At 43.3% G+C, this 26,191-nt stretch overlaps 2 protein-coding genes across 7 annotated transcripts in view; one reads left to right on the top strand and one right to left on the bottom strand.

The window, feature by feature from the left end:
• The window catches only part of IFT46 (intraflagellar transport 46), an 89,996-nt gene that overhangs the window by 11,113 nt on the left and 52,692 nt on the right, over nt 1-26,191 (top strand). The window lies entirely within an intron of this gene.
• The window catches only part of LOC135898672 (small G protein signaling modulator 3 homolog), a 56,629-nt gene continuing 32,065 nt past the window's right edge, over nt 1,628-26,191 (bottom strand). For 4 of the 6 annotated variants that reach the window (XM_065427763.1, XM_065427765.1, XM_065427762.1 and 1 more), the window contains exons 10-19: nt 25,446-25,685; nt 20,258-20,413; nt 18,525-18,629; nt 17,689-17,747; nt 15,648-15,741; nt 14,792-14,862; nt 13,560-13,608; nt 11,938-12,023; nt 10,897-11,019; nt 1,628-10,297 (exon numbers count right to left, since the gene is read on the bottom strand). In XM_065427763.1, coding sequence (XP_065283835.1) covers nt 10,165-10,297; nt 10,897-11,019; nt 11,938-12,023; nt 13,560-13,608; nt 14,792-14,862; nt 15,648-15,741; nt 17,689-17,747; nt 18,525-18,629; nt 20,258-20,413; nt 25,446-25,685 — 1,116 coding nt within the window. In that variant the 3' untranslated portion in view covers nt 1,628-10,164. The remainder of the gene's footprint in view (nt 10,298-10,896; nt 11,020-11,937; nt 12,024-13,559; nt 13,609-14,791; nt 14,863-15,647; nt 15,742-17,688; nt 17,748-18,524; nt 18,630-20,257; nt 20,414-25,445; nt 25,686-26,191) is intronic. The other 2 variants (XM_065427764.1, XM_065427761.1) reach the window with 1 other exon arrangement.

Consider the following 26,191-nt stretch of genomic DNA (forward strand, 5'->3'; position numbering starts at 1 on the left):
CCAGCACGGCACTATGGCTCTGTATTTCGTAAAGGTCCATTTGTGCAATACAAAGGCGGGCTGTTTTACACTTGCCATGGGGGAAAAATTTTGCATGTGTTGTACACTCGTGTACCACTTAACAGCGGACTGCACTGTACTTCTCCCTTAAGACATCCTGTAGCAACACAAAGTCATTTAATTCACTAGTGGCTAGCATCAAGCATGTCAGTGGCATTCAAGCCGATTCACATGCCAGTGCACCTAGGTCTAGGTAGTTCATACCTAGGTCTGAGTAGTACAGTGCCTGCTACAATCCTTTTCATTTATGCATTGTAAAGTTTCGTCGTAAACTTTAAAATGGGCATTCATTCTACAGCATCTGCATGGAGTGCTATGACCTTTGAAGCTGCTTACCAGACCTTTACCTGCATCCTGCCACTGCAAAACATCTTGCGTGGTCCATTACCAAGCTTATTGTTTGCAAGTCAAGTCATCGTATCAAGTTTAATTTGCTCAATGTAAAGTCTCATTTGCCTTCCAACAACAGCTAGGCAGTCGGTACTGCAGCTATAGCAGGGAGTTCCATCTGCGGTGAAAGCAGTGGAGCCTTTGTGGGCAGAGCCAATCGGGGCTTTGGCTAGGCTACGCATTATTTTTGCAAAGTTGGTATGTCAGCACAGACAGAGATATCTGTCAACTACTAACCATGACTATTCAACCTAATTGGTGCTGTGTCTAGATGGCACAGGGGCCTTATGATTGTTGCATTACCTAACAACTCCCGTATTATGTGCAAGGTACTCAGCGCAATAACTATGGTTCCTATTAATTACCTTTCTGGGACCCCGTATCCTCTGTGTCATGACCAATTGGCGGGTCACACACCTTAACATCTTTCTAGAGCTTTAGAGAGACAGCGCCACAGTGCTTGCAGTTGGAAGCAACAAGAATATGTGGTGGTCAAAACACAGCAGCCATGACATTATTTCAGCACTAGCAACAGTTTTCAAGGTTAGCTGGATACACGCCATGGTGGCTAAATGGCTGTGGTGTTGTCGAATTGTGGTATTGAATTCTGAACACAGTGGCAGCTTTTCGACGCGGGTGAAATGCAAAAACTTTGGTGTACCACATGCATTGGGTGCACATTAAAGAGCCCCAAGTGATCAGAATCCGGAACCCCTCAGTACGGTGTACCTTGTAATCAAGTCATGGTTTTGGCGCATCAAACACTATAATTAAACAATTTTTTCAAAGTCTGGTTGGTTTCCATTACTTGAGTGAGCCGCTGCTGCTGGGTACGATGTGGATATCACTTATTTTTCGTCTGCACAAGTCTTTTGCAAAGATATCGCTTTTGCATTACAGAAAAGACCTGGATTCTCACAGCTTCACAGGGGGAATGACTGCTGTTAACCACACGACTGTGAAATGTTCAGAAATGATCCAAGGACAAGATATTCTCATTGACACGGTTTGAGTAGTCGCATGCGATTTGCACACCTACGTGCCGAATCTTTGGTGTAGTCACACTTCTGCAGTCAAGATTATTCAAGCTCTTGTGCGCATCATCATCATCCTGCATGGAACCTGTGTTGCAGACATGTGCATTGTGCAAGCATTCATGCGAACAATGTAGCCGAGGTTGAAATGGCAACAAAAAGTATTTATTGAGAACATGAATTAGGACGAATCACATTTGCATACCAAGTCCTTATGAGTGGAACACACTGACCATATGGGTGGCCGAGCAGACCCTCGCGAAGAGAAAACATCAATTTTTCAAAATATGTGTTATATGTATATAATATATAGATCTACTTGAACCCATGTTCAAAAATAAGTCTCTTCTGTGCAGTATGATACATGTACAGACTAAAAAGGACGCCACATACCAAACATTCGCAGCTCAGAACACCTCATGTGGGCACGAGAGAGCATGCTGTTTGACTAGAATGACATCAGCACAATGATCGCTCTGAAGATGAGCCAAACAGTACAGAGACGTTAATACGGTTTGATTCGGAACTAGTTGGCGCATTTTGATTAGTAGTTTTGGCATTTTAATGCGTAGCCAGATAGTCACAACACTTGACAAGGACACTGCTGCGACCTTGTGCTGTAACTGTCTGTCCGCTTTCGAAGATATGCAAGAACTACCACGCGTACAGGAAAATTAAGCTTTTTTTTTCTCATGCATGTATGCATGGAGCAGTGGCCTTTGCTTTCTATAGTGCGGTCATCGGGAGATTCTCCTCTGGTAGACGTGAAAGAGATGACGGTATGCTTTTCTACGCAGCAGTGTATGCACGGGAAGCAGTCTGTGCTGATTTATGTACATTCAGTTTACCCTCGCTTCTCAGCTGAGCGACTGTGCAGTTCGTACCGTTCAGTCACCGGGAAATACATGCTGGCGCAACATCTCCATCGCGGCGCTTTAATTCGACATTGTGAAGATGTCAGTGGGCTGCTTTGGCCTATTCTCAGCAGTCGTCAAAGACGGACTGGAGGATAGTGCAACGAAATATGCGCCCATGAGAATGAAAATTCTTAGATATTGCGGTTTGCAAGCATGTAAAATATCGTGGACTGTCCTGCATCTACCAAATGCGAAGTACTGACCTAGTAGCATGAAGGAACAATGACAACCTCTGCGCTTGCTGCCCTATCGACGCACTGAAAAAGTTGTGAAGAAAATTTTCAAAACCACACTTGCAGAGTAGGCAACAAATGTTTTCTATCTCGCACTGATGGCCCGTTCTAACTTTGTTGCATGAAAACTTGTGCGTAACCGTTTCGTTTTCTCTTGCGCAGTTTGTTTTTGTTGGTCTTCAGTGCACTTTGAAATTTCGTCCTCATCTGTTTGTGTCAATATTGATGTCAAATATGGCACTTAACAATACACAGAGTGCCAATAGAACATGCAGAACAGCAAACATAATCAAGTCACATCACATAAAGGATGGCTCAGTAAGTGATAAATGGATAGCCACACCAGTAGGAAGAAATAAAACAGAGGAAGATGCCTAATGAATGAAACAGCACGATACAATCAGCACTGCTCACACAATTCCTGTAAAAGTGTGTCCTTGAAAGCAACATGAGAGAGAAGACCGAAACTGGCATTCAGGATACTCAGTGTGATCAGCATAGCTACTCAACAAATATAAGTCTTGCGTGAGGTAACATGTTCAGTAGTATAGCTACTCGGCACACAACATAGTATTTAACCTGCACATATTGTGAACATGAATACAATATATGAAGGGCAATTTTTGGGCTTTGATCAAGAGCGACAATTTACTGTGCATAATACAACAAAAAAACTAAACACTTTAAGGTCCACGGAAACTTTGGTACCTAGAGATAACACGAAGAGCGAATTTGGCATGCCAAAATTTTGAGGAAACAAAAACTTGAATTATATGTGTAAAATTTTATGGCACTATTATGGTAAAACAATTTTGCGTTGTTATCCAAATTTGACATGCTGAAACCAAACCAAAATAAAATGCCCTCAATTACATGCAGGATTTTACGGTGTTCACATGTCATGTTCAAATCCCTGCATGGCGTGTAAAAGTTGCTTGAAAATGAATTTGGAGTTCCTTCTCGCATTGCTCACAGTTCTACAACTCTTAACTTGGCCATTGCACAAACAGTTATGAAGAATAACTTACAGATACCTCTTGAAGGCTTCTGAATTAAAGATTCATGGGAAAGTGTTGCAATATAAGTGTACGGACAGACGTAAATCACTTAGATGCACCCATTTGTAGACTGCTTATATGTAGCTGGTAACTAAGAAGCAATGCTCGGCGTGTTGTTTTTGACTTCAAGGGGCCCTGAACCACCCTTTGGGCTTGGTGAAAAAACGTAGTCTGCGGATAGCATACGCTGCTGCGAACATCTCAGCCAAATTTTGCAGTCGTGCGTTGCGTGTGGATCTCGCAAGTGGAGTGCGAAGTCACCTTTCTCTCAAACATGCTCTTTTCAACAGAAGCCTGCTCCTCACTCTTTCCTGGACGTTTGATTTCGTAACGTAGCAGATTCCCATATGTGGTTGCTATTGGCCAATAGCCGACATTAGTTGAGAAGCATCTGTAGATCTGTGCACTTCTTCCTACTGTTACTGTGTACATTTATTGACGCAGTTTAATAAACAGGCTGAAGTAGGAAAAAACATACTTTCGAATTTCAATAATGATTACATACTTCCGGAAGAAGCAGACTATCGTCTGCTCACGCTCGCTTGCGGCCGCCCGTATAGAACTTAAACATTGGTCACTCTGCTTATCTGTGTTGTAGCCATCGGGTCTCACTAATTTTGAATACTCAACTAGTCCAGAATCACGTGGAACTTAATGTTAGGCCACACACACACACCCTTACCAGCTCACTCCTAACTGCTCTTCAACGCCTTTGCAGACTTTGCTTCGTAATGATCGAGCTATTGAAAGAACTTCAAAAATGTGCATGTTGGATGTGGCATGAGTATGCACTCTAGCCCTGTCGTGCACAAAGCAAATGTTGCTGTTGCATGTAGTCACAGCTTGTAGTCTGCTACATAACACTGATACTGCGGCCTCCACAAAGTGCCGCGAGGAGTCCACTGGCTGACTGCACTGGGGCTCACTGAGGACAACCATGTTTGGCGCGTCGTAGGCGCCAAAATCAGAGACAGTGGCATCTAACTGAACATCAAAAATCAAATTTGAACTGCGCGCCACGGTGAAGTATGGTAGGCGGAGCATTGTGGGTGTGCCCCGCTCTGCTGTAGGCACTGAAAAAGGAACGGGAGCACCGCGAAGGGGTGCTTGAATGCCAACAACTCCACTTCTGCTGAATGCATTGAAGTACTTTTCGTGGCAAAATATTTCTGGAATAGCCTAACTTAACTTAAAATTAATTTCTCCACTTCGATAAAAAATGCTTTAGGGGCCCTGTAATCTTCTTAAGCCTTCTGATGAGAAAAAGCTGTTCACTCAAAGGTGGCCTTACACACTAAATGTTTAGAAACATGGGAGGCAAAACCAGGATGAATGTACAGGAACAATGACATCTACATGGTGAGAATAAAGTTTGATAACATGTAAAAATACACTGTACCAATCAAGCGTTTACTGTGCAACACATTCAAACAATGTACAAATGGTGTTTTCATGCAAAAATGCATGCGGTAAGCTAATAACAAAAATGGCAGAACCAGGGAATGTACCATGGGGTGCTATATATCACAAGAAAACGACTTTGAACAAACCACTCGCATATCAAAATGGAATGAAGCAAGTGTAATGAGTAAAATGAAACCATAAAGCATAGCAATACAGCTAAAACAACAAAAAAGTAAATAAGAACAAAATATACATCAACAAATGCTCCTTGTAAATTTTTATCAAGCATTTTGGTATTCAGCAATGGCACCTGACAGCTTCCAACAACTGTGCGGCACTTAAATATAAAACAAAGTGTATGAATACTCAAATATATGCTCCACGAGCCTATTCAATTCAAGCTGTTACTGCCTGCATGCGTGACTAAACCAAACATTCAATGAACTTAAATACGACTCAAATCCAAAACTATGAGAAGTTTAGAACACTAATATGCCAGACATAAGCGGAGCAAATGCTGCTTTACAGATTGCACAAGCAAAAGTAAGATGTTCCAGGATCTCAAATCTCACACTTGTTTTGAGTGGAATGTACATATGTCACCAACAACGGCACGACTAGAGTTGTAAAAAAAAGAAGCAAAAAGGAGGCACACACAATTCATTTCGTAATTAAATGCGAAGTTTGGTCACTAAGCTTAAATCCGATGTGTGACAAGCATGAGATCTTAGAAGCTCATACAGATAACCAATCACCAAAATTTTTAAATGCAAATCTAACTGCGACATTAAAATTACATTATGGCAAATGCTGCACACATCGATCAAGTTTCGAATGGTGAATGTAGCGCTTAATGCTTTGAATATGGTGACTGTAAAGTCCTGCTAGTATCTTCCGGTAAGAAGTCTAACTATTGCTAACCTCTGCATGGGTTTCCTAGCTAGCTGGTACATCCGAGTAGTACAGCTGTGTGAGATTACTAGGCGGTTGAGTTCATTCAAGTGGTAACAGATCAAGGAAGCCCTTTCTCAAAAGGCTGCGTCTAGCTTCAGGTCGTGCATGAAATGAGGAGACGACGGTTCTTGGACGGCCACAGGGCCCAGAGGAAATGGCCGGGTCAACAGTGGCACACCGGCCTATCGAGAAACAAGCCGTGATGAAAGGCAAAACCTTTGATGCGACTAGCACGCACCTTTGTATTTGTTGCTGCACCAGTCAGCTACAATCTATGAATAGCAAACATGCCTCAAAAGGGAATTTGCATTCAGCGCACTGGCCCAGTGGATGTACGGCCTTCTACTGCTGAGCACGAGGTGCGATTCTTGGTTGCTGCGGATGCGTTGAGAGCAGGGCCTAACGCGAAAATGCCAGGGTGCCAAGCTTTCGGGGCTCATTTAGGAATTCCAGGGCCTGTATTTAGTAACGGTTCTTTTCCGTCCTTTTTCTGTTTTTGTCATTAGCTCACAGAAGTCGTCCCCGTGCCGTTGCCAGGATCAGGCATAGTTGGCATGAATGATTAAAAAGAAAGAAAAAAAAGGACAGAGAGAGAGAATGGAATTGGAGGGAGCAAATGCTCACAAAATATGGTTCCACATTATCGAAATTAGTAATACATAGACCTCTGCATAGGACCTGTGCTGTTTTGGGAGCTTGAACCTCATCAATCAAAGATAATGAGTACGCATTAAACCAGCTGGCTGCTGCTGCTCATTTCCCCTCTTCTGGTTTGTGTCTGCATGTATTTGTGTTTGCAGGACACAACCTTGACTTGACAGCATACCTCATCCGCCAGCATGCATTTGCACAGTCTAGTACAGGGCGGGAACCCAACGCGTCTTTTCAGGACACCGAGCTAGTCGCTTTGTGCTGCCAGCAAGTGTGCACACATCCTTATGTACCCTATTCCATGCTAAATTATTTCAAGTGTGTATGCTTTTGAGGGAGACACCTAAAAAAGAAAGGACACAGGTTCCTACAGTACTTCACCTAAGTGTGGTTATCGAGCAGGTGCAATTTAACTGCTCAATGACTAAACATTTTAGCCAAAGGTCATCATACTGAGATAGCTAAGCTCTGCTATTTCCCTGATCTTCCAGCTGCTATGCACAAAAGGGACATTTCATAGGACAAGAAAGTGTTTCTTCCTCAATATGAAGGCTTTCGAGTTGACCAAGGTGCTAGTATATTATTGAAAAAAAAAAAACTCTCCACACTTATAACTTGGCATAAAGACAGTGGCACCTTTTGCTTTATATAGAACTGTCAGTACAACCAGAGAGAGATGAAAATACAGCCTGGTCACACTGCACCTGTACCAGTAGTTAACAGAGGCTAAGCAAGGGTTGCCCCAGCTCAGAGCCAACCTTTCGATGAGGAGACTTATCTCTGTCGGGCCATGCTACCATATGTTATGGTGCTGGTGTGGCCACTGCTGGTACCAACTGGTAAATAAGTCATAACCGGTGACAGGCTGGCACCAGTTGGTACCTGCCACAACTGGTAACTGGTTACAGCTGCTGTTGTCGGTATGTGCACAGCACTGGTGTACAGACCTGCATTATTGCCTTCATATAATCAAGAAAAAAAAAAGATTTCATGCATATAGCTCCTCTGTTCTTGCTCAAATTTTTCAGCAAGGCCGTATTTTATGGTCTGGATCATTCCATATAATGCTTGTAGCTGTTACTTGCCTTGTTCGTCAAAGAAAAAATGCAAATTTGCCTTGGTTGGCATTCCTCGCAGTATATTTCGTTTAAATCAGGGCAGCTATGATGTTACCTTGTTACTACCAGCGTCTGCAGTACCTGCAGAAAGCATGGCCTTTGAGATTGGTTTCCACTGATCACTGGGAACTCAATGCTTACATTGCACCAAGTGCAATATAAACGCGGAAGGAGGTGCAGACGAAGGGAAATTTGCATCTTTTTTCTTAGCAAACCAGACTTGTAAGGATGGTGGTTTGGGCGAGTTGGAACAGTTTAACTGTAAACAGCAGGTCTTTGTACACAAAGAGAAGTCTCTTTGTTGAAACGTTGGCTCCAGGCTGAGGCTTCACTCAGTCGGACACTGTTGATCACTTGCCCATATTCCTGTACATTCTGTGCATTGTCTGCACGTTGATCACTCTTTTTGCCATTGAGCTTCCCGCTGTGCTAAGATGCCATACTTTCAGTAAAATCTCCAAAAAGAAATCACAACTGCGGCTCAGCCAGCCAGTGCCTCGGGCAAGATGCCACCTGCAAAAATGACTCCATGGTTTGCGGACAAGTTGAAGATGGCATCTTCCAGTTCAAGGCTATTGGCCTTATCACAGTAGTCGTGTCTATCTCGGGTGAGAGTGACTAGCGCAACAAGCACGTGATTGTTTGTAGGATGGATTGATCAGCATGTCGCGGGACTCGACTTTTGTCTGCAGTGCACCTTATCTGTCTAATCCTAACCAACTTTAATAAAACAATGACGAGCTGAGACTGTCAGGCAGTGAAGTTCTGACAACAAGCATTAGGGTTTTCTCACTTGTGTGGTAATGCAAAATTAAATACTAATTCCAGTTGACGCAAGAGGACGCTGCTGAAACAAAACAAGACTTTTCCCGAAATAAACTGCGCTGTGAGTCAGCATGCGTTTGTTAACTCTGCTTAAGTCTTTCATCTTTTGTGTGCACTGCAGTTCAATAATGAATACAGGCTCTTTCTGCAAACATTGAATAATCACCTAAACGAAGTGATGGAGCAATTCGGCCAATAACTTGTGTGCTAGAAATATGGCAATGTTAATCATACCTAACATGACTGGTTTGCGAGAGCTGATGGCCTTCAAAAAAACATTCTCTTTATATCTGTGCTAAACTTTCTTTGAAAGACCCTGAAGTAATGGAAACGTAATGTTAGAAATGCCTGCGCCTCACGAATGCTAGCGGAAACCAAGAAAATATTTCAACACGCAGTGGTTGCCTCTTGATGTATAAAAATCTTGCAGGACCAGTTGCTGGACGACACCCCCAGACATCGTGCACACTTGCACAGTTCAGGCAGTTAAAATAATGTTTAGAACAAACATACCTAAACTGCTAAGGGGTGTCAGTGTGCATCAGGCTGGAAATACATTCGCTAAACACAGCTTGACTTTCAGTCTAGGTTCGTCATATGTTGGCCCATTGTTCTAGAATGCGACAGAACACAACACAACCATGGAGGCTTATTTGCTAGAGCAGCCCAAGACAAAGCATAATTCTGCCGACCATTCCTCATGCACTGTGTCGTGTATGGCCCTGTGATGCCTTATCCTGTATTGTTTCTGGAATGCTCTTCTTTTTTTTTTCTGTGCGACTTGGCTAGTGCACTACCCTAACAGCTATGGACGACTGCAACAGACCCTTCTCCTAACTGCCGAGCTACCTTTCCCACAAGGCAGTGGTCTGTCGAGCTAACGGCGGCATAGTCAGTTATGCAGTAGGCACGTACAGTCACCACCAGATGGCATGAAAAACTTTTTTTTTTTCCTCGCAGCCTAGGCACGCAGGCTAAACTTAAGTGCTACAGCCTATCTGTGCCCCGTTTGACCAATGCACTCCATCGAGGCAATTCCAGGTTGCACGGCTGTACTAGAAGAAATTTCAATTTTTTGCTGTTGTCATGGTCTCTGGACTTTTGCTTGCGACTGTACATGCTCAGTTTGTGCGTGTTACGGGGTAGAGAATGCAGATGGGGCTCTTGTGACAAAACCATGTGTGAAAGACGGGCACCAACATGCTCAGACGATGCTTCATCTTTGTTTGAATGAGGACTGTTGCTGCCATTAGCTGGACAAACATGCGGTGTGGAGGAGCTCATTGGCATATCGGGAAAAGGGTCCATTTGGCATGTAAAAGAACACCATACATTGTCAGCAACATGACAGATGCTGACCTGCCATGCCATGCACCTGGAAGTTGTGGGCGACCCACAACGACCACGCCAGCAGGGCTACCGGTGGTGCTCAGTTTTGCAGAGACATGCCGCCAGTTGATGGAAGCAGCTTCCCGGTGGCGTCGCTGAATCAGCGCCGACATCATGCTTGCGCTGAAGAGTCAGAGGTCCCAGGAGAAGAGGTGGTGCTTGACAAGCATGTCGCGCACACCCTCACGCAGCGGTTGTGTGGGCTCGCGCTGAGTTGGCAGCTCCCAGTTGGGATTCAGGTTAAACGCAAACTGCGACAAGAGCCTGCGCACCAAATTACAGCAAATTACTTTCGCTCGTGCACGATTTCTCACCTGGCGAAATGTTATCAAAGCATCTTTGTTGACGGCAGTGGCATCACTACCGTTGACATCTTGTTGCAGAGCACGTCAGTGAAGAGGGTTTCCTGGATCATATCTAGATATAAGAGCAATATGACTTCAAACCAAGAACCCTTGTGGCATAACTGAAAATAGTAACTGAATTGAATGGCATATAAGTGTAACAGTGTAACCTTTCTTGCCTGTAGTCAAATAAAGAGAACCCACAACCTAGCCTCTGATGTCTGGTAGCCTTACTGCACAGATGATTGACGATGAGTATTCCAAACTTATGTCAGCGTACGACTCTATCTGCAGGCTGTCCGTATCAACACATGATCAATGTACAGTGGTGAGCCACACGATGGGGATCTAGGTCTATTCAGATAGACAGCCAATGCTAGTCTGTCATGCCTCGTGTTCAGAGCACCAATGTTTGTATTCAAACCATGTGTCCGTTCATTATCCCTTTATTGGCAGGTAAACACTTTACTAGGTTTATCTGCGTAGCATTTTCTGAACATCAAACCCGACAATACGCACCTGAGCTCGCACTTGATCTGCACCCAGCCGGGGCTGTTGATGAAGGACCAGGGCTGGTACCACTTGTGCACCACCGATAAGCATGAACAGAGCACCTCGAACCACAGGTGCAACACCTGCTCGCTGCTCGAGAGGGACGGAAGATGGGAGGGGCAGGGGGCATCCGGGAGAGACATTTTGAGAGGTTAGGAAACAATAAGAGGTTATTCCCAAGTATGCTGTTCGGGAAATAGCTGATGTTTCTATTTCTGATGTTTCTGTAGAAAGTATTCGTGTGGATCACACATTCTGTAAGCTTAAAGAAAGCTCACTGAAGAATTGAGGATTCCAAATTCGTGCTGCAGCTGTAGGCTTCTCATGATTCTGAAGATGTAAGAAATATGGTGCAAAATAAGTTTGCAATGAACAGAATTATTTGGAGCCTGAAGGGGGCCTACTATATTGAGCTTCATATGAAGATTGTTCTTGCACCACGCCTTGACTGCCACAGCAAGTGAAGTTCATTGCTACCTGACAACTTGGGCACAAACTTGTGTGCTGCAGAGATGCCGGCTTTGGTCATAATTAAATTAAAATGATATTGTGGGGTTTTACGTGACAAAACCACGATATGATTACGAGGCCCGCCATACTCTGGGTTAATCTGGACCACCTGAGGTTCATTAATGTGTACAAAATGCATGGTACATGGGTTGTTTTGCATTACGCCCCCATTGAAATGTGGCCGCCATGGCTGGGATTCGATCCCGCACTCTCAGGCTTAGCAGCGCAACGCCAAAGCCACTACGCCACCATGGTGGGTGTCCTTGGTCATCATCATTATCATTCCTGTAGACGTGTTTTCATGATCACAGAAATGTGACAACCTTGTCGTTGTCATCTTTACGGTCATTTCTGCTGTCATTGTCATTATTCTTCTTACTGAGTAAACTATTGCTACTTTATGTAGCACTCAAACTTTCATTTGGACAACCCTATGCAGTTATTTTTTAACTGTGCTTATGCATGTTACATTAAAGATAGGGAGGCAAGCACACTCACTTCAAGCCAATGCAGACCAGGGAGCGCAGCTTGACATCCATCTGTGCGTGTGCCTGGTCATGTGACATGTTCACGGCCTGAACTGACTGAAAAGGGACATGGGGGCACAGGTTTTATTGCTTCATGCCATACATGCACATCATGAACAAGCAGCACTGTTTGTCGCCACAGCCACACCATTACATTTGGGCTGGTCAGCTCACAAGAGGAAAAATCGAAGTGAAGCAAGTGTCACAAAACATTTTTTTGTTGTTGCAGAGCATAACTCACCTGCCATTGTGTTTCCTTTTTCTTTTTAAAGCATAACTTGCTTATGATCTAAGACTTAGCATTGTCAGCACAAATGTTTAAACATTTTAGTGATATTGCGTTAAAGTAACACTCTAAAAACAGAAACATTAAACCAAAAACAGATTTAAATTGGTTAATCAAAACAAATGATCTATATACATGTGCTCAACGCAGCCTTCGAAAGACGAGCTATCTGGCCACATCATGCTGTCGCAAATGGGACTTGTTTTAAGCCCTTGAGGGTCGAAGACGTAAATATACAGTGCTGTGAACAAGTCCCAAATGGTCAATGCCGCATATTTACAGCGCCATCTATATGCCCATCTGTTCACGGGTGGGCACTGGTACATAAAAGTTGATGCTGCCGTATATGAATGATGCTGCCATGTATGCCTACGTTTCTTTTCTGGAGACTCGCGAAAACTGATTGCCCCATGTTGGTGATGGAACGAACAATTACTAATAAAAGTTTCTCACTCCTTTGGTTTTAGTGACAAGCACACAACCATCTAATTTACTTGTGTGTGCTCACATACACAGTTCAATTAAGCAATGGACGAATGTGCTGGCTGCTCTTCTGCAAGTGAGTTGAGTGGCATTTTCGGTGCGGAACATATATTTCGATATATAAACATATATTTCAATTTGGCCCAAGTGCTGAATTGAAATATATGTTCCAGTGTGTCTACTTTTCTTTCTTCTTATTGTAAGTATTTATGCAAGCCCATCTGTATTCATGAATAAAGAATACACATTTACCTATGTAAAATATTTTTTTGTCACTTTATGGGCACGCTAAATAAATTGTGGTACATTTCTTAATAGATAGGTCACTCAACATTTTAAATGAAAAATAAAAAGATTGACCTTCAAAGGGTTTATAACAAGGGTAGCATCCATAAACACAAGTCGATAGTCTCGGCCATGTTTCTTTTCAAAGGTCTGCTCTGAAGCAAAATGTGGATTTCAGTCGCCACCGCTCTCGCATGCCCTAATACTTGTGTTCCCTCCATGACAATGATGCAGCGCAAAAACTTTTCAGTTTAGTTACGACAGCTATGACTAGACAGCGCTAATGTTCTGCTACCAACGCTATGTGGTGTTGATTTTACGACATTGGTGCCTTGAGAATTTAGTTCATTCCGGAAAGCCGGTGAATGTTTACCTAATATTAGTTTACAACATAGTGTAGCGAACAGACTTTTGAACCATATACAATACCCAGAAGTGATATCCAAACGTTGTCCACATGATGACCTCTACGTCTGCATTATCACGCTTAATTTTGAACTCATCCAAGGTCAATTTCATGCGGCACTTGTCGTACTCACCCTGTACAGCACTTCCTCCGGCGTGAGCACTTTGCCATCTTCATCCAACCTGCACGAGTTCGATACGTACGGATGACAGACCTATGGCATTCAATTCTTTTCCACAGTTTAGCTGTTTCCAGGAACAACTACGAATTTCCAGGCTAGGACAACTGGTGATCCAACTACCAATAAGAACCTGGCTCGCTCCTGAACAACATGTTAGCAAAGCTTGCAAGATTACACTTGAAACATGCCTACAAGATAAATCACTCTCGAGGCTTGCTCTTATCACTGTAATTATAATTTGCAGTCCGATCATGGCTAACTTTATTTTGAAGGTGTGTCTAATTTATCTTCAGCTGAGACTGTCTCTTATCAGTGTCAATGCCTCTAATGTAGGGAATGCACAGATTATTGCTGAGTAGACCATAAATATGATTGCTTGGCACAAACAACGAAGGATGGGTGAATTGTTAGAGTCATTTCATATTAAAGAGCAAGGTTCATCTTGTACTAGCGACACATCAGGTTCACTTTTGCATGCAGAGATATATGTATCTGATAGCTGGCTGTGATTGGGATGTTGTGCATTCGCTTGCGTGTATATATCGAATGGTATACAATATAGAATAAACAGCCGAAAGTTGGTGCTACCCTTGTTCCCGTCCTGCCTTGTTTGTGCCGAGAGATCATATTTATGGTGTACACAGCAATATGAACTGACCAGCCCAGCAACATGTATTTCTGGTACACAGGGTAGCAGCATTGCAGAAAAGGTTTAGCCCCCTGTGACGAGCACCCCTACACACGCCGTGCCGGTACTGGAGAGGTCAAAATACTCACACTTCTACAGTTCGGTTACTTGGAGCTAATGTTCTGGCTTAAATCAAAGCCTTGCTATAAGCTGGCGTTAACTGTAGCCAAACTTATGTTGCCACCTCCCTTCGGTACACTGTGGCAGTCAAGGCATTGCCACTCAACTGAAATGTAGTCACCTGCCATGGTGGCTTAGTGGCTAGAGCGTTCAGCTCCCGAGCACAAGGTCACGAGTTCAACTACTAGTGGCCACACTCTGGTGGAGGTACAACACTTGTGTACTTCAATTCAGGTGCATGTCAACGAACCTCGCATGTTTGAGAAAAATCCAGAGCACCCCACTACAGCATCCCTCGTGGAACTTTGAGGCCATAAACCCTGAATATTCATGCAGAAATCTTTGCTCGAGCCCAGCCATGAAGCAAACGCCTCACCTGTAGGTCTTGCAGAGAACCAGTCGAGAGTAGACGGAGTTGAAGTCCTTCTCCACCTCCTTGTTGGCAACCTTGGCAAGGACGGAATGAGGAGAATGTGACGCCAGTATCTCACCAAAGCGTGGTAGTGATCGAGAGAGGCCGTGCCCATAACCCACTTGTCGGCCATGTGATTCATTGCCAATAAATAGATGCCCAATGAAAGAAAAATGACGCTCTAAAACCCATTCTCAGAATTTGGTGGCTTAGGAGTTCTAGCTGCCATGCTTCTTGAAACATGCACACTACAAGTCTGTGCATTTAGTTCATTGTTCTAATTAGATTTGGAATGTAAAATGTGTTTTATGCAATGTACACAAGTCCAACACTATTAAGCAAAAGCTTTAGGAGCTTGTATGAACACATTATGTTTATCTATATTGCAGTGCACCAACCTTTGCAACTTGCAAACATATCAATTTGAGGAAACTTGCTTCTGCTCCAAATTTCATTTACTTGAGGATATCTAATGTGGCAACAAAAATCAATCGCACATTCTTCTGTCTAGCACGGTTCTGTTTACCATGCGATCGTATATGGCTACACCAGCTGGGTATTCTGCAGTTATTGCGCAGCAATCCATGCATCCCGCTTTCATGTTAACGTTCAGTTATGCGAGCTGAGCTCTAAGTTGCCACAAACCGAGAGTACATTTAACGTTTCATGATGTCAAGGAGTTCTTGCTACAAGGACAAGCAGCTCCACAACCACAAGCAATCAGCAGCTCAATCTATCATTGGTGGACATGCACACCATTGCTTGGATAATTGCATGCATGAAAAAATAATGTTTCTTTGTGGCTCCTACACACACTCACCTCCTCAATGAACAGCCACGGGTGGCAGGTCCCTCCAAGAAGACTGGACCGCTTCATTCCGTATTCCAGAACTGCTTTCAATGTAGGACACAGCCTATGGCGTGCACACATAAGAGCAGAATGTAAGACAAAGAAATGCAATCCTGAGATCCTTGAGAAATGTGAAGTTATAAGCCAAGATATGAAAACATGGCTACATTGAAGCATTGTAACAAAACATTGGCCCAACACTGGTTCTCAATATTTTTTCCCTGTGCAGCAATGCTTTCCCTAACGTTTTATGACTATGGTAAAGTGACTAAAAAGAAAGACTGAGGCTCTTGGATACCCCTATTTTTCATTCTCGTGGCATCACGTCTGTGCTGAAATGATTTTGCTTCCCAAACTGCAAAGTTAACCCTGTCACGAGTGCATGTAACAAGTGATATGAACACCGTCTTTCCACTGAAGGTTTATCAAAAGTACAAGAGCACTTTCCATTGAGCAAAACGCACACAGCCTAGTATGAAAGTACGTTTTACATGCATCCTCACTGTGCTAATGATCCAAACCTGTGAAACTGAACAGGCTGCCTCCATGTTCTCAGTCATACTCTCTCTTATACGTCTGCTTAGCAAAGCACCAAACATCAGGGAAATACATTGAACAGTCGGCTACCGTTAATTCGACCCTGACGGGACTGCCGAAATTGGTCTAATTATTTTGTGGGTCAAACTAAACAAAAGCCAGAAAAAATGCTGAAACACACCACTCATTCATTTAGCAGTATTTGCCTGACTTTAACATGCTGCCCGAATCAGACGTGTACCCACTTTTTATGAGTTTAAAGTAGAAAAATAATGCACAAATGACAAATGAGCTCCCAAGCAAAGTAAAATAATGTGCACCTGACCTCCTTGGCAAGAAAAATGTAGCATGCCTCCGATTTGGCAATAAGAAAAAGATGAAACCAGCAAACTTTAACCTTCAAAGAATAGAAATTTATTTACGCCTAATGTCCATGGTTACAACCCTCAGACAGAGCTTTATGGATGTCAGTGAAACATAACATGTGTTCTATGCGGTCCATTGCATGTTTGGTATTCTTAATTTATTTAACGACATTGCAACAATTAAAGAACAGGATGGTGGCTCATGCCAAACCACTTCGCTAGTTCACCCTGTGATGCATGCAATTCTTCAATATGCCAAAAACATGTGACACAACTTGTTTCTACTGCAAAATAATTAATTTTTTGAATGAGTTTCCTAATCGAATATCGAAAGCGGCAAGTTGTCATCACACTACGTAAGAACTACTCCTGTCGCGATCTAGTGATGGCAATGCAAATGACGCTGACAATGCTGGCTCTGACGACAAGCTGTTGCGAACGCCTCAAACGCAGTTTGGTTCCATATCCAACAGCACTGTGTAGGTAATTTTCGGACCGATTTTCTTGGAAAAAAGCAAAACAACAAGGCAGGCGTAATACCGTAATCATTGAGTGAACTAGTGCTTTCGCTTGAAAATCTTAATATGACTCGCCAAAAATAGGTGTTTTTGGCAGGGTATGATGTGTGTTTGACACATTCGCTGTCACCTACGCTCCACTAAGACAGACAGTACCACTAAAGGGTCTCTACTGGGTCCTTATTGGGGTGAGGCGTGTGTGTTCTAACGAGTTGAATTTGAATTATCCGACAAATGCCAATTTCAGCATCTAAGTAACGAAAGTTTAGGCCCATAGAATTGTATAGGTGTTGGCCAAGACTCACGATTGAATTAGTAGGAGTCGAATTAATGGAATCCTACTGTACTAAGAAGTCGCATCTGCTGGCACGGTAATCAGAATTGACCACATTGCGCGCTGAAAGGACACCACAAAAATGAAGACGGACAATGGTGAAGCACTCTTCGTGTTGCTCCTTCCGCGCACAAGACGTTCACTTCTGAAGATCACGAACTTGCCCAAAGCCGTGTTGTTTAATACAGTAAGTGGTGCTTTCAGCCGTAAGTTAGTGAACATGGCTAAAGAGTGAGCTCCTAGTCAGCTGCACTTACGTTCCTCGCACCAGGTCTGTGACGGCTTCTGTCACCGAGTCATCCCCCGCACTGGAGTACTGAATCATCAAAAAAAGAAGAAAAGAAAAAAAGGAACTCTGAGCATGTGAGAAAAAATGTTATAGATCTGCAGTAGCTACAAGTCATAGACCGTTGACAGCTATTGTGCCACTGTTCCAGTGATGATACAGGAGCAATTACACATTTTCATGCGTGTGGCTATGAGTGCCGACTTATTTATGGTTCTGAATTGGTGAAGTGCACTATGGTGGCACTAAAACAAAGTTAGCAGAACTGCAGTGAAATTCACTGAGGGACCGTGACCCAATGTTCTGTTCCTTCGTTAGGCCAATGTATGAGGGCGGTGCAATCTGGTGGTTGGTCCTAAAGCCTGTTTCACATGTTGCAGTCTTGCTAGCGACTTTGCACATGCAAGTTGACAGATACGGCAAATGTGCCGCTGAGCAGATTGCAACTGCTCCATGTGGTCTGTTCATTCACAAAGCAGCAACAATTTTATTCTGGACAGATAAAGTGTAAACAAGTTTATAAAGTACTAATACATTTCTTACAAGTGTAATAACTTGAAAGTGTGGTTTTGCACTACTTCGTGTTTTGTTGCGAAAAGTGGCGTAACCTTATACGCTGGAATTGTGCCAACTTCACGCAAAACGGTGAAAGCATAACTGAAAAAAAAAAAAAGTTCTACTGAGTCTTGAAGTGTTTGCACTTCGTCTGGCCACAGTAGTACAATTTAAACAAGGTCACTAATTGCAGCTGCTGTTCTTGTGTATGGCTCACGAATAACTCTGGTGCAGTTTATTTTGACTACTTGCCTGCTTGCTGCGTTCATCCAGGAGTTCCACAAACTTTGCCGGGAACCACCCTCGCAGGCCGTTCAGCTCTCCGATCCAGCAGTGCTCGTCCTTTTGACTGATGATCTGGGCAAGAAAACGGTGCACAATTTGCGAGATGACCACCACTGCTCTAAGGCACAGCGTTTCTTCTCAACACGCAGTTCTAGAGGGAGAAAACAATGATTTGATGTGAAAATGCACCCCCCCCCCCCACCAAACCCACACACACTCATGCCAACGCACGCATGCAAACACGCACAGAAAGACACGACCGGACAGACATGCGAACAAGCACACACACGTGCAAGCACACACATACACACAAAAGAAACAGAGAGAAACACACAATGTTTCAATTGAAGCAAAGTCTGAGGTTAGTTCTCCAAGGTAGCTTATTGTTGCACACAAGAAGAAAGCAGAACATGATATCAATGCAATGTTGGTGGGGAGTGAGCTCATGATCTTCACATTTCCCTAATGTAGTACAAACTAAACAACAAAGAAAAGGCATACACAATATGATGATGTGAGCACTGACATGCAAGGTTTCTTGTACGTCTTCCCTTTCTTGTGGTTAGTGTTAGGCAAATGAAGCTGTATCAACCAAGGACGTTTTAAAAAAATTTGTGGAGTGTAGTTGTGTGTCCTAAATGGAAAGCCGGGCCCCTGCCATCATACTAGAGGAATAGAATAATGTTAGCACATAACAGAGAACAGGAAACATTCTCAATTCTTGTAGCTGTAAGGTGGCCAATTTTGATGTATAGTTACTGCTGTGACGACAGGAACAGGGTCAAATGCCTCCAAGTTTACGGGCATTTGACGTGTTATAATAAGGCACAGGTTGACGAGGACAGCTGGTGGGGATAACTAAATTTTCCAAGTTAACATGTGCCAAATATGCAATATTTTAGTATAACAGCTTACTAGTCTAGTTTTTTAACATTGACAATGCAATTGCAATGTTTCAACATAACAAATTAAACCAACTTGCTAATAGATGCATGTGCACATTATTATTCAATATTTGATTTGATATTCTCAGCCAAGTAGTCGTGTTCGATTTGTATTATAAAATTCTGATATTTACGAGCTCCTAGTTATAGATAGGGAGTACATGTATGCAGGCGATACTATAGTCAAGATTAAAAAGAAGCTGTGTTTGGCAGATCACATGTTGCATAGAGCAGATAACCAGTGGCCTATTAGCACAATGAGTTGACGGCTGCAGATGACCAGGTGAAGTGATAGAACAAGATGAACAGTTTATTATTGATAACCAAGCCAAATACGTACATTGAAATTATACAGTTGGGACTCCAGAACTCAAATTGAGCTGTAGAAGGGGTCCCTATATCACACAGTGTTGTGTAAATCCATGTAACAAAATCCAGTAGGTGTGTGCAGACATAGGAACAGTTTAAAATATTATATAATAGGCAGAAAAAATTGCCTATACAGATTATAATTGAGAGAGAGAGAAAAAGGCTGCAGCTTGAAACCAGAAAATCAGAATGGAGGTGACACAGAACATGGTTAAATGGAGATTACCGGGAGAGGCTTCCGTCCTGCGGTGGACTTACTGAAGTTAACAATGATGATTAGACTAAAAAAGAAAAAGCTTTAAAAACAAATGCGTCAACAAGCACATAACTTGGTCACTCGATCAGCAAGCTTGAAGACAGTGTGACAGGGACAGCGCGTGCACTGACCGTGATGATGTCGTTCTTGCGGAACCCCAGCTCATCATCGTCGTGCCGCTCGAAGTTGAGCAGGGCCTTTGCACGCCGATGGCGCGACCGGGACACGTTGGCAAAGTTCTCATGGTCGCGTGCGTGGCTCTCCATGGAGTAGTCGGAGTTCAGCGTCTGCACCACACAAGCACAGCTGCAGCGCCCCCTAGCACAATTTCCCGTCAACTCAGCACAGGCTTGCTAGGACGAAGCAGGTACGGATCAGTGAAAAGAGGAAAAGAAAAACTAGCATTCCTATTTAATTTGCACTGGCAATAACACCCCATTTGATTCCCAACCACTTGAAACACCACAGCACGATGTGGGATTTATGAAGCTTCATATTTGGTCCGTGATTCCTATGTGCGCCATAGAAGTGAGAAGAGCAGAAGCCTCCTTCCTCTCTTCACATGCGGGGAGCCAGATGGCTTTCCCTGTGGTGGCATCGTAAAATTGATTGCAAATGTAGACCGTCACGTGGCTACAGTGCCCTGCGCCTATTGAACTGAGCGACAAGCAAAGCAGGGGCATCAAAGTAGGCACGGCTGGCCAATGCCGGAGAACAGAAGACTGTGAGTCGCAGTGAAGGAAGAACCCTAGGTAAATATCTCATTTCTACCTTTGGTCACACCCTGCCTTTGCTCGCCGCACTAGCCCGGCAAACGTCTCGGTCGTAGCTAGCCTGCTTCCAATTCTCTGGTTAGTAGCACATTATTGTGCTAGTTATTCAACAGTGTGTTGTTGTGTTTATGCTTGTCCTGGTACAGCTGAAGCGTGTCTACACAAGGCGTGCAAAAGGGGCTTGGCCATCAAGCCTAAGCCATACGCACGAAGGTGGCTTGAGAGAACCCCTATCTATTTGCAAAAGAGAACAAAACATGCAATTTCATTTGCTTTTAAGCGTCAAGTGCTTATAGGATGCATTAACCACCAGCCAAGCCTTTGCAAAGTCTCGCCGACCACAGTTTGTCACCAGCCACTGAGGTAACAAGGCAAAACAAATCCTGCACAACCGGTGCAACTGGCAATTCTGATGGCACTGGACTGAGCTCACAGGAGCCATGTCACTGTTGTCGCTGCTGACCACCGTGTAGCACATGTTGAACAATGAAATGTCTCAACAACAAAGAGTGTTCAGCAGTTTCAAACAGGCAGCCTGCAGAGCTCTTCTGCACTGCACATGTGACCATGTGAGTATTATCCACAGCCTCACTCTCTGCACAACAGAAGCCCAAGGCAACCATCGCCTTTGCCTGAACATACCCCAATGTATGTAACCTACTGGACACTGTACAATGTGAAGTGGCCTGCTGCCTGATGCAACTTTGAGATTCCCAACACAAATGAAGTTTGGGGTGACACTTAAATTCATCACTGCCATTTGCTAATGAACAAAAAAATATGGTGGTGATGAACAAAGAGGAGAACAAAGTGGTCCACTAGACCAACACCCTCAAGCTCAACTATGTAAGTACCTGATACATAGCTCCCAACGGGTCATGCTGTTGGGTTTCAGTGGAGAAGGAGACTGTTGTTTTAAGCTTAATTTAAGCTTATGCATCTTACAAAAGGGAGGGTCTCAAAACTGAAAGATCCCTACTCGAGCTGCATGAAAAATAAAGGTTGCACATTTTAAAACTCCAGCACTACACATATGAAATGAGGGTGGCTAGGTTTACTGCACATCGAGTCAAGAATGAGGACGGGGGTAAAGCCACCACTGTAGCTCCGTTGGTAGAGCACCATAGGCATCATGCAGAGGTTGTAGGTTTGGCTCCCATCAGCGAGATGATGTCTTTTCTTCCGCTTCTATTTCTCTTTGATTGCTCCCACACCTTCCTTAAGTTCATTATCTGTAAGCTTCTTTTACTCATTGCTAGAAATAAACTGAGCCTCGTGGTTCCCATATTTCTTAACATTCTTTGTGAAGCATCTTTGGCGAACTAATGACTTGTTACACCGAACAGGACAAGAAAGTAAAGTTGGCAGCGCACTCGAATCTCAGCACATTATATTACCATGCATTGTTTACATTTTGCCAGTAATCATTTACACCAGATCATTGCTGCTGTATCAAGTTACTGCTCTGTGCATGACACCCACACTGTATCAAAAATTTCTCAATTGTGGTTGCAAATTTTATAGTAAAAAGACTTGCCTAACCACATTGCGCGTGTGATGCATATAATGTAGTAGATTCTAGAATATGCGTGAGCACCAGGGATTGCTCAGGCATGTAAGGTTATGCATGTATATATATAATAGAACCTCGTTGACACGTTCTGGTTTTGTATGATTTCCCAGCGCCAACGTTCGTGATAGAGAATGCAAAAAAAGACCCCATACAGTTACACTTCTCTTTTTACTGGTTAACATGTTCCTGGAAAACACAATCTTTCGGCACCAACGTTCAATATATCGGCAAACTCCGATCATATAATATGTTTTCTGGCCGCTAGATCCAATGTAAACGAGAAAAGGTGTGAGGCACACACGATCGAGAGCAGTAGGCGACCGCAACGGCAGCTTCCCTGCAGTACTTGCCAGCCCGTGTCTCGTGAAAATACTGCCATGCACTCAGTTTCCTATTCTGGCACCAGCATATCTCCTCGTGGGTCATCGCACATTGCCATTCACACTATCGCCACCAACCCTTTGTACGTCCTTAACAAGTACAACCTGCAAGTTATTGGAACACTTCATACATTCACAGGTTATCATATATTTGGAAGAGCACAATTTAATTTTGAAGTGTCATCATGGATTCCGCAAGGGATACTCGTGCGACACGCAGTTAGCTGGCTTTATTGATGACCTGCAGTCATCCATAGATGCTGGTATTCAGATGGACGCAATATTCCTTGATTATTCGAAGGCATTCGACCGTGTTCCACACCACCGTCTTCTAACAAAGCTAGCAAGGTATAACACTGATCCTCTAGTTCTCACATCGATTAAAGATTTCTTATCTTGTTGGATGCAGTTCACATCAGTAAACAATCTAAACTCTTCATGTGGCCAGGTGATGTCAGGTGTACCGCAAGGCAGCGTGCTTGGGCCGTTACTCTTTCTTGTCTTTATCAACGATTTACCTGACAGTGTTTAATCCAGAAACAGACTTTTTGCAAACGAATGCGTAATTTACCGAAAATTTCCTCTGTGATTGATCAAGAGGCTCTTCAAACTGACCTTAACTCTGTAAGAGCTAGGTGCGATACTTGGTCAATGTCACTAAATCCCTCAAAAACAAAATTTCTGTCTTTTAGTAATCGTACTACTAAACTTCAAACTTACTACGTATTAAACGAGACTAACCTTGAGCTTGCCACCAGTTATAAGTACCTAGCGCTCTGGTTCTGCAGTGATCTTATGTGGAAAAGCCACATTGAAAATATTTTAGCATCTCCTAACCACTGTCTAGGCCTCATCAAACGTAGTCTAACATAAGCCTCACCCCACAATAGAAAACTAGCATACACTACGTTAATTTGACCAAAGCGTGAGTACTCGTCGGCCTTATGGGACCCTGAATAAGAGTACCCTATTAATGATATTGAAGCTCAGCAAAATCATGCTACGAAATTAATCTTTTTGGGCTATTCACAAACAACTAGCGTCACACAGAACAGCATGCTGAACTCGAGAATTTGTCAGTTCGTCGCAAAATAGCATGCTTAACACTCTTTCATAAACTTTATTGCCACCCATTCCTTCATGAAGAATTTTTTCGTGCCCCGTCCGCTGGACTCTCTCATCGTGATCACCCTTTCAAACTAAAATGCGCTTTTTGTCGCACATCACGATACGCTCATTCTTTGATACCATGCATTACAACCAAGTGGAATAAGGTGCCATCTGACATTGCAACAGAACTCGACTTTCTTTATCACTCTCCCTGTTTTCTTTTCTCTATTCTCGTTTTTTTTTTTGTATTTACTTACAGTTAAAAAACTGTTTCGTAGCACTAAATTTCAGCATTTTGCATTGTATAAACATCGCATTGTTCTCCATTGCATAATATGAAACTTTAACACAAGTTGGCCTTACAATATTTTTTTTTAGAGTGTGAATGTTTTCCGCTTTCTTTTTTACCTTGTATGTTGTTGTCACCTGTTACATGTTACCTTTGACGATGTTGCATATCCCCTGTCTAATACCCTCCCACAGAGGGGCTTTGCGATATACTGAAATAAAAAGATAAATAAATAAATAAGTAAGTAAGTAAGTAAGTAAGTAAATAAACAAACAAACAAACAAACAAACAAACAAATAAATAAATAAATAAATAAATAAATAAATAAATAAATAAATAAATAAATAAGCATTTTCCACTATCTGTTTCACAGTACATGTAGCACAGTGCCATGAGAACTGTACTGCACACTTTTAATAGGCGATAATCCAAAAGTGCCAACGTCCCCTGCAGCAGGCAGTGTGAAGTGAACGTCATCTTTCACTCTGGCAGCATCGTGGCATTGTATTGCAGTGTTGACCACTAGCTTGATTTCGTTGCAGTTTTCCATCGCCGTCTTAGAACGATGACACCACCCGTCTCGGGTCGCTGGAGCCCCACGAGCTCAACGCGCGTGGACGTCTCGTGCCGCAACGATTCTCGCCATGTGGGCACATCGATACTTTCTGCCAAAATGCTTCTCCTGAAGTCACTATTGACTCAGACCGAATTAGAGGAGCACGAACATAAGCTTGCCGAAACTGCAATAACTACAACATGCAACTCTGGACACTTGGGCCCCACCAAACTGGCGCACATCGGCGTCTTTTGCTGACATTTCATGCAACGCTTCGAATTATGGAGATGTCAACTACAGTTGAGTCTGCCGAATTTTTTAGTCGCTTTGAATCGTACGTTTTCCCGATTAGTATGTTTCTTCTTGTGTTTTGTTTCCAAAACGTATGAACGAGGTTCTACTTTACAGCAGTCTAACTCGAACCATGGGTTTAGATTCAATAGTTAACAACTATGCTTGCTGCTATCATTGTGATTCAAGTGCTGCTTGTCTTTATGTGCACAAATTCAGCCACTAGACTTTACACTCACACTTTTAGCAGTGCTTTTGGGTATTCAGTGTCATTAAAACGTGACAACATTCTGTCAAGCCGTCAACGTAACTAAAACAAGTGATCTGTGAATGATGTGTCCACATACGAAGATACACAGCGGGTTCAGTGTGTGGGGGACACTGACCACCTGCAGCTTCGGGTCAAGTGCTTGGAAGTGCCGCGCCACTTGCAAGATGGCCTCGCGGAGGTCGACAAGGATCTCCGTCTGCCGCACGTTCTTGTGCCGGACGTCCTCCTCCGACGGATTCGTGCAGTCCCCCGCCTCTCCCTGCAGCAGCAGCTGCAGCACCGACTTGGAGCGCTTCACCTGACGGCGAGTCAGATGCTGCACAAGACATTGCAAAAGGTCAACTGATGCCGATTCAGTTTGTAGAAGCAACGAAGTTCACGTGCAATGCTACTATTCATAGATTAACTTACAGGATACAAAGTGCAACTGGTGAAACGTACCCTTGGGCAACTGTAGAGCCTCGAGATAACTGCTCCTCATCCTAAACAAGACGTAACTCTTAAGAAAAACGGCGTGGTGTATTTGCTCGCACAGTGCGAGGCCTGTATGCGGGAACCACATTTCCATGAGATAAAGATTCTGGGCAGACGCAACAACAATCAGATGGCAAGTGACTTAACTGAAGCGTACTAAACAAGAAAGAAGAACAGCAACTGGCACAATGCTTGTTTTATATCAGCCGGAGTGTTTGACTGCTGGTTGCCTCAAGTATTGTGATAAGCCTGAGAATGCGTGTTTTTGTCAATTATTCATGGGTCTGCACCCTAAATTCATCAGTTGGAAGCGCCGCCCTTGTCGTCATTAATGTGTCTTCATTTTTG

Source organism: Dermacentor albipictus, chromosome 8 (genome assembly GCF_038994185.2).
Source record: "Dermacentor albipictus isolate Rhodes 1998 colony chromosome 8, USDA_Dalb.pri_finalv2, whole genome shotgun sequence".
Lineage (NCBI taxonomy): Eukaryota > Metazoa > Arthropoda > Arachnida > Ixodida > Ixodidae > Dermacentor > Dermacentor albipictus.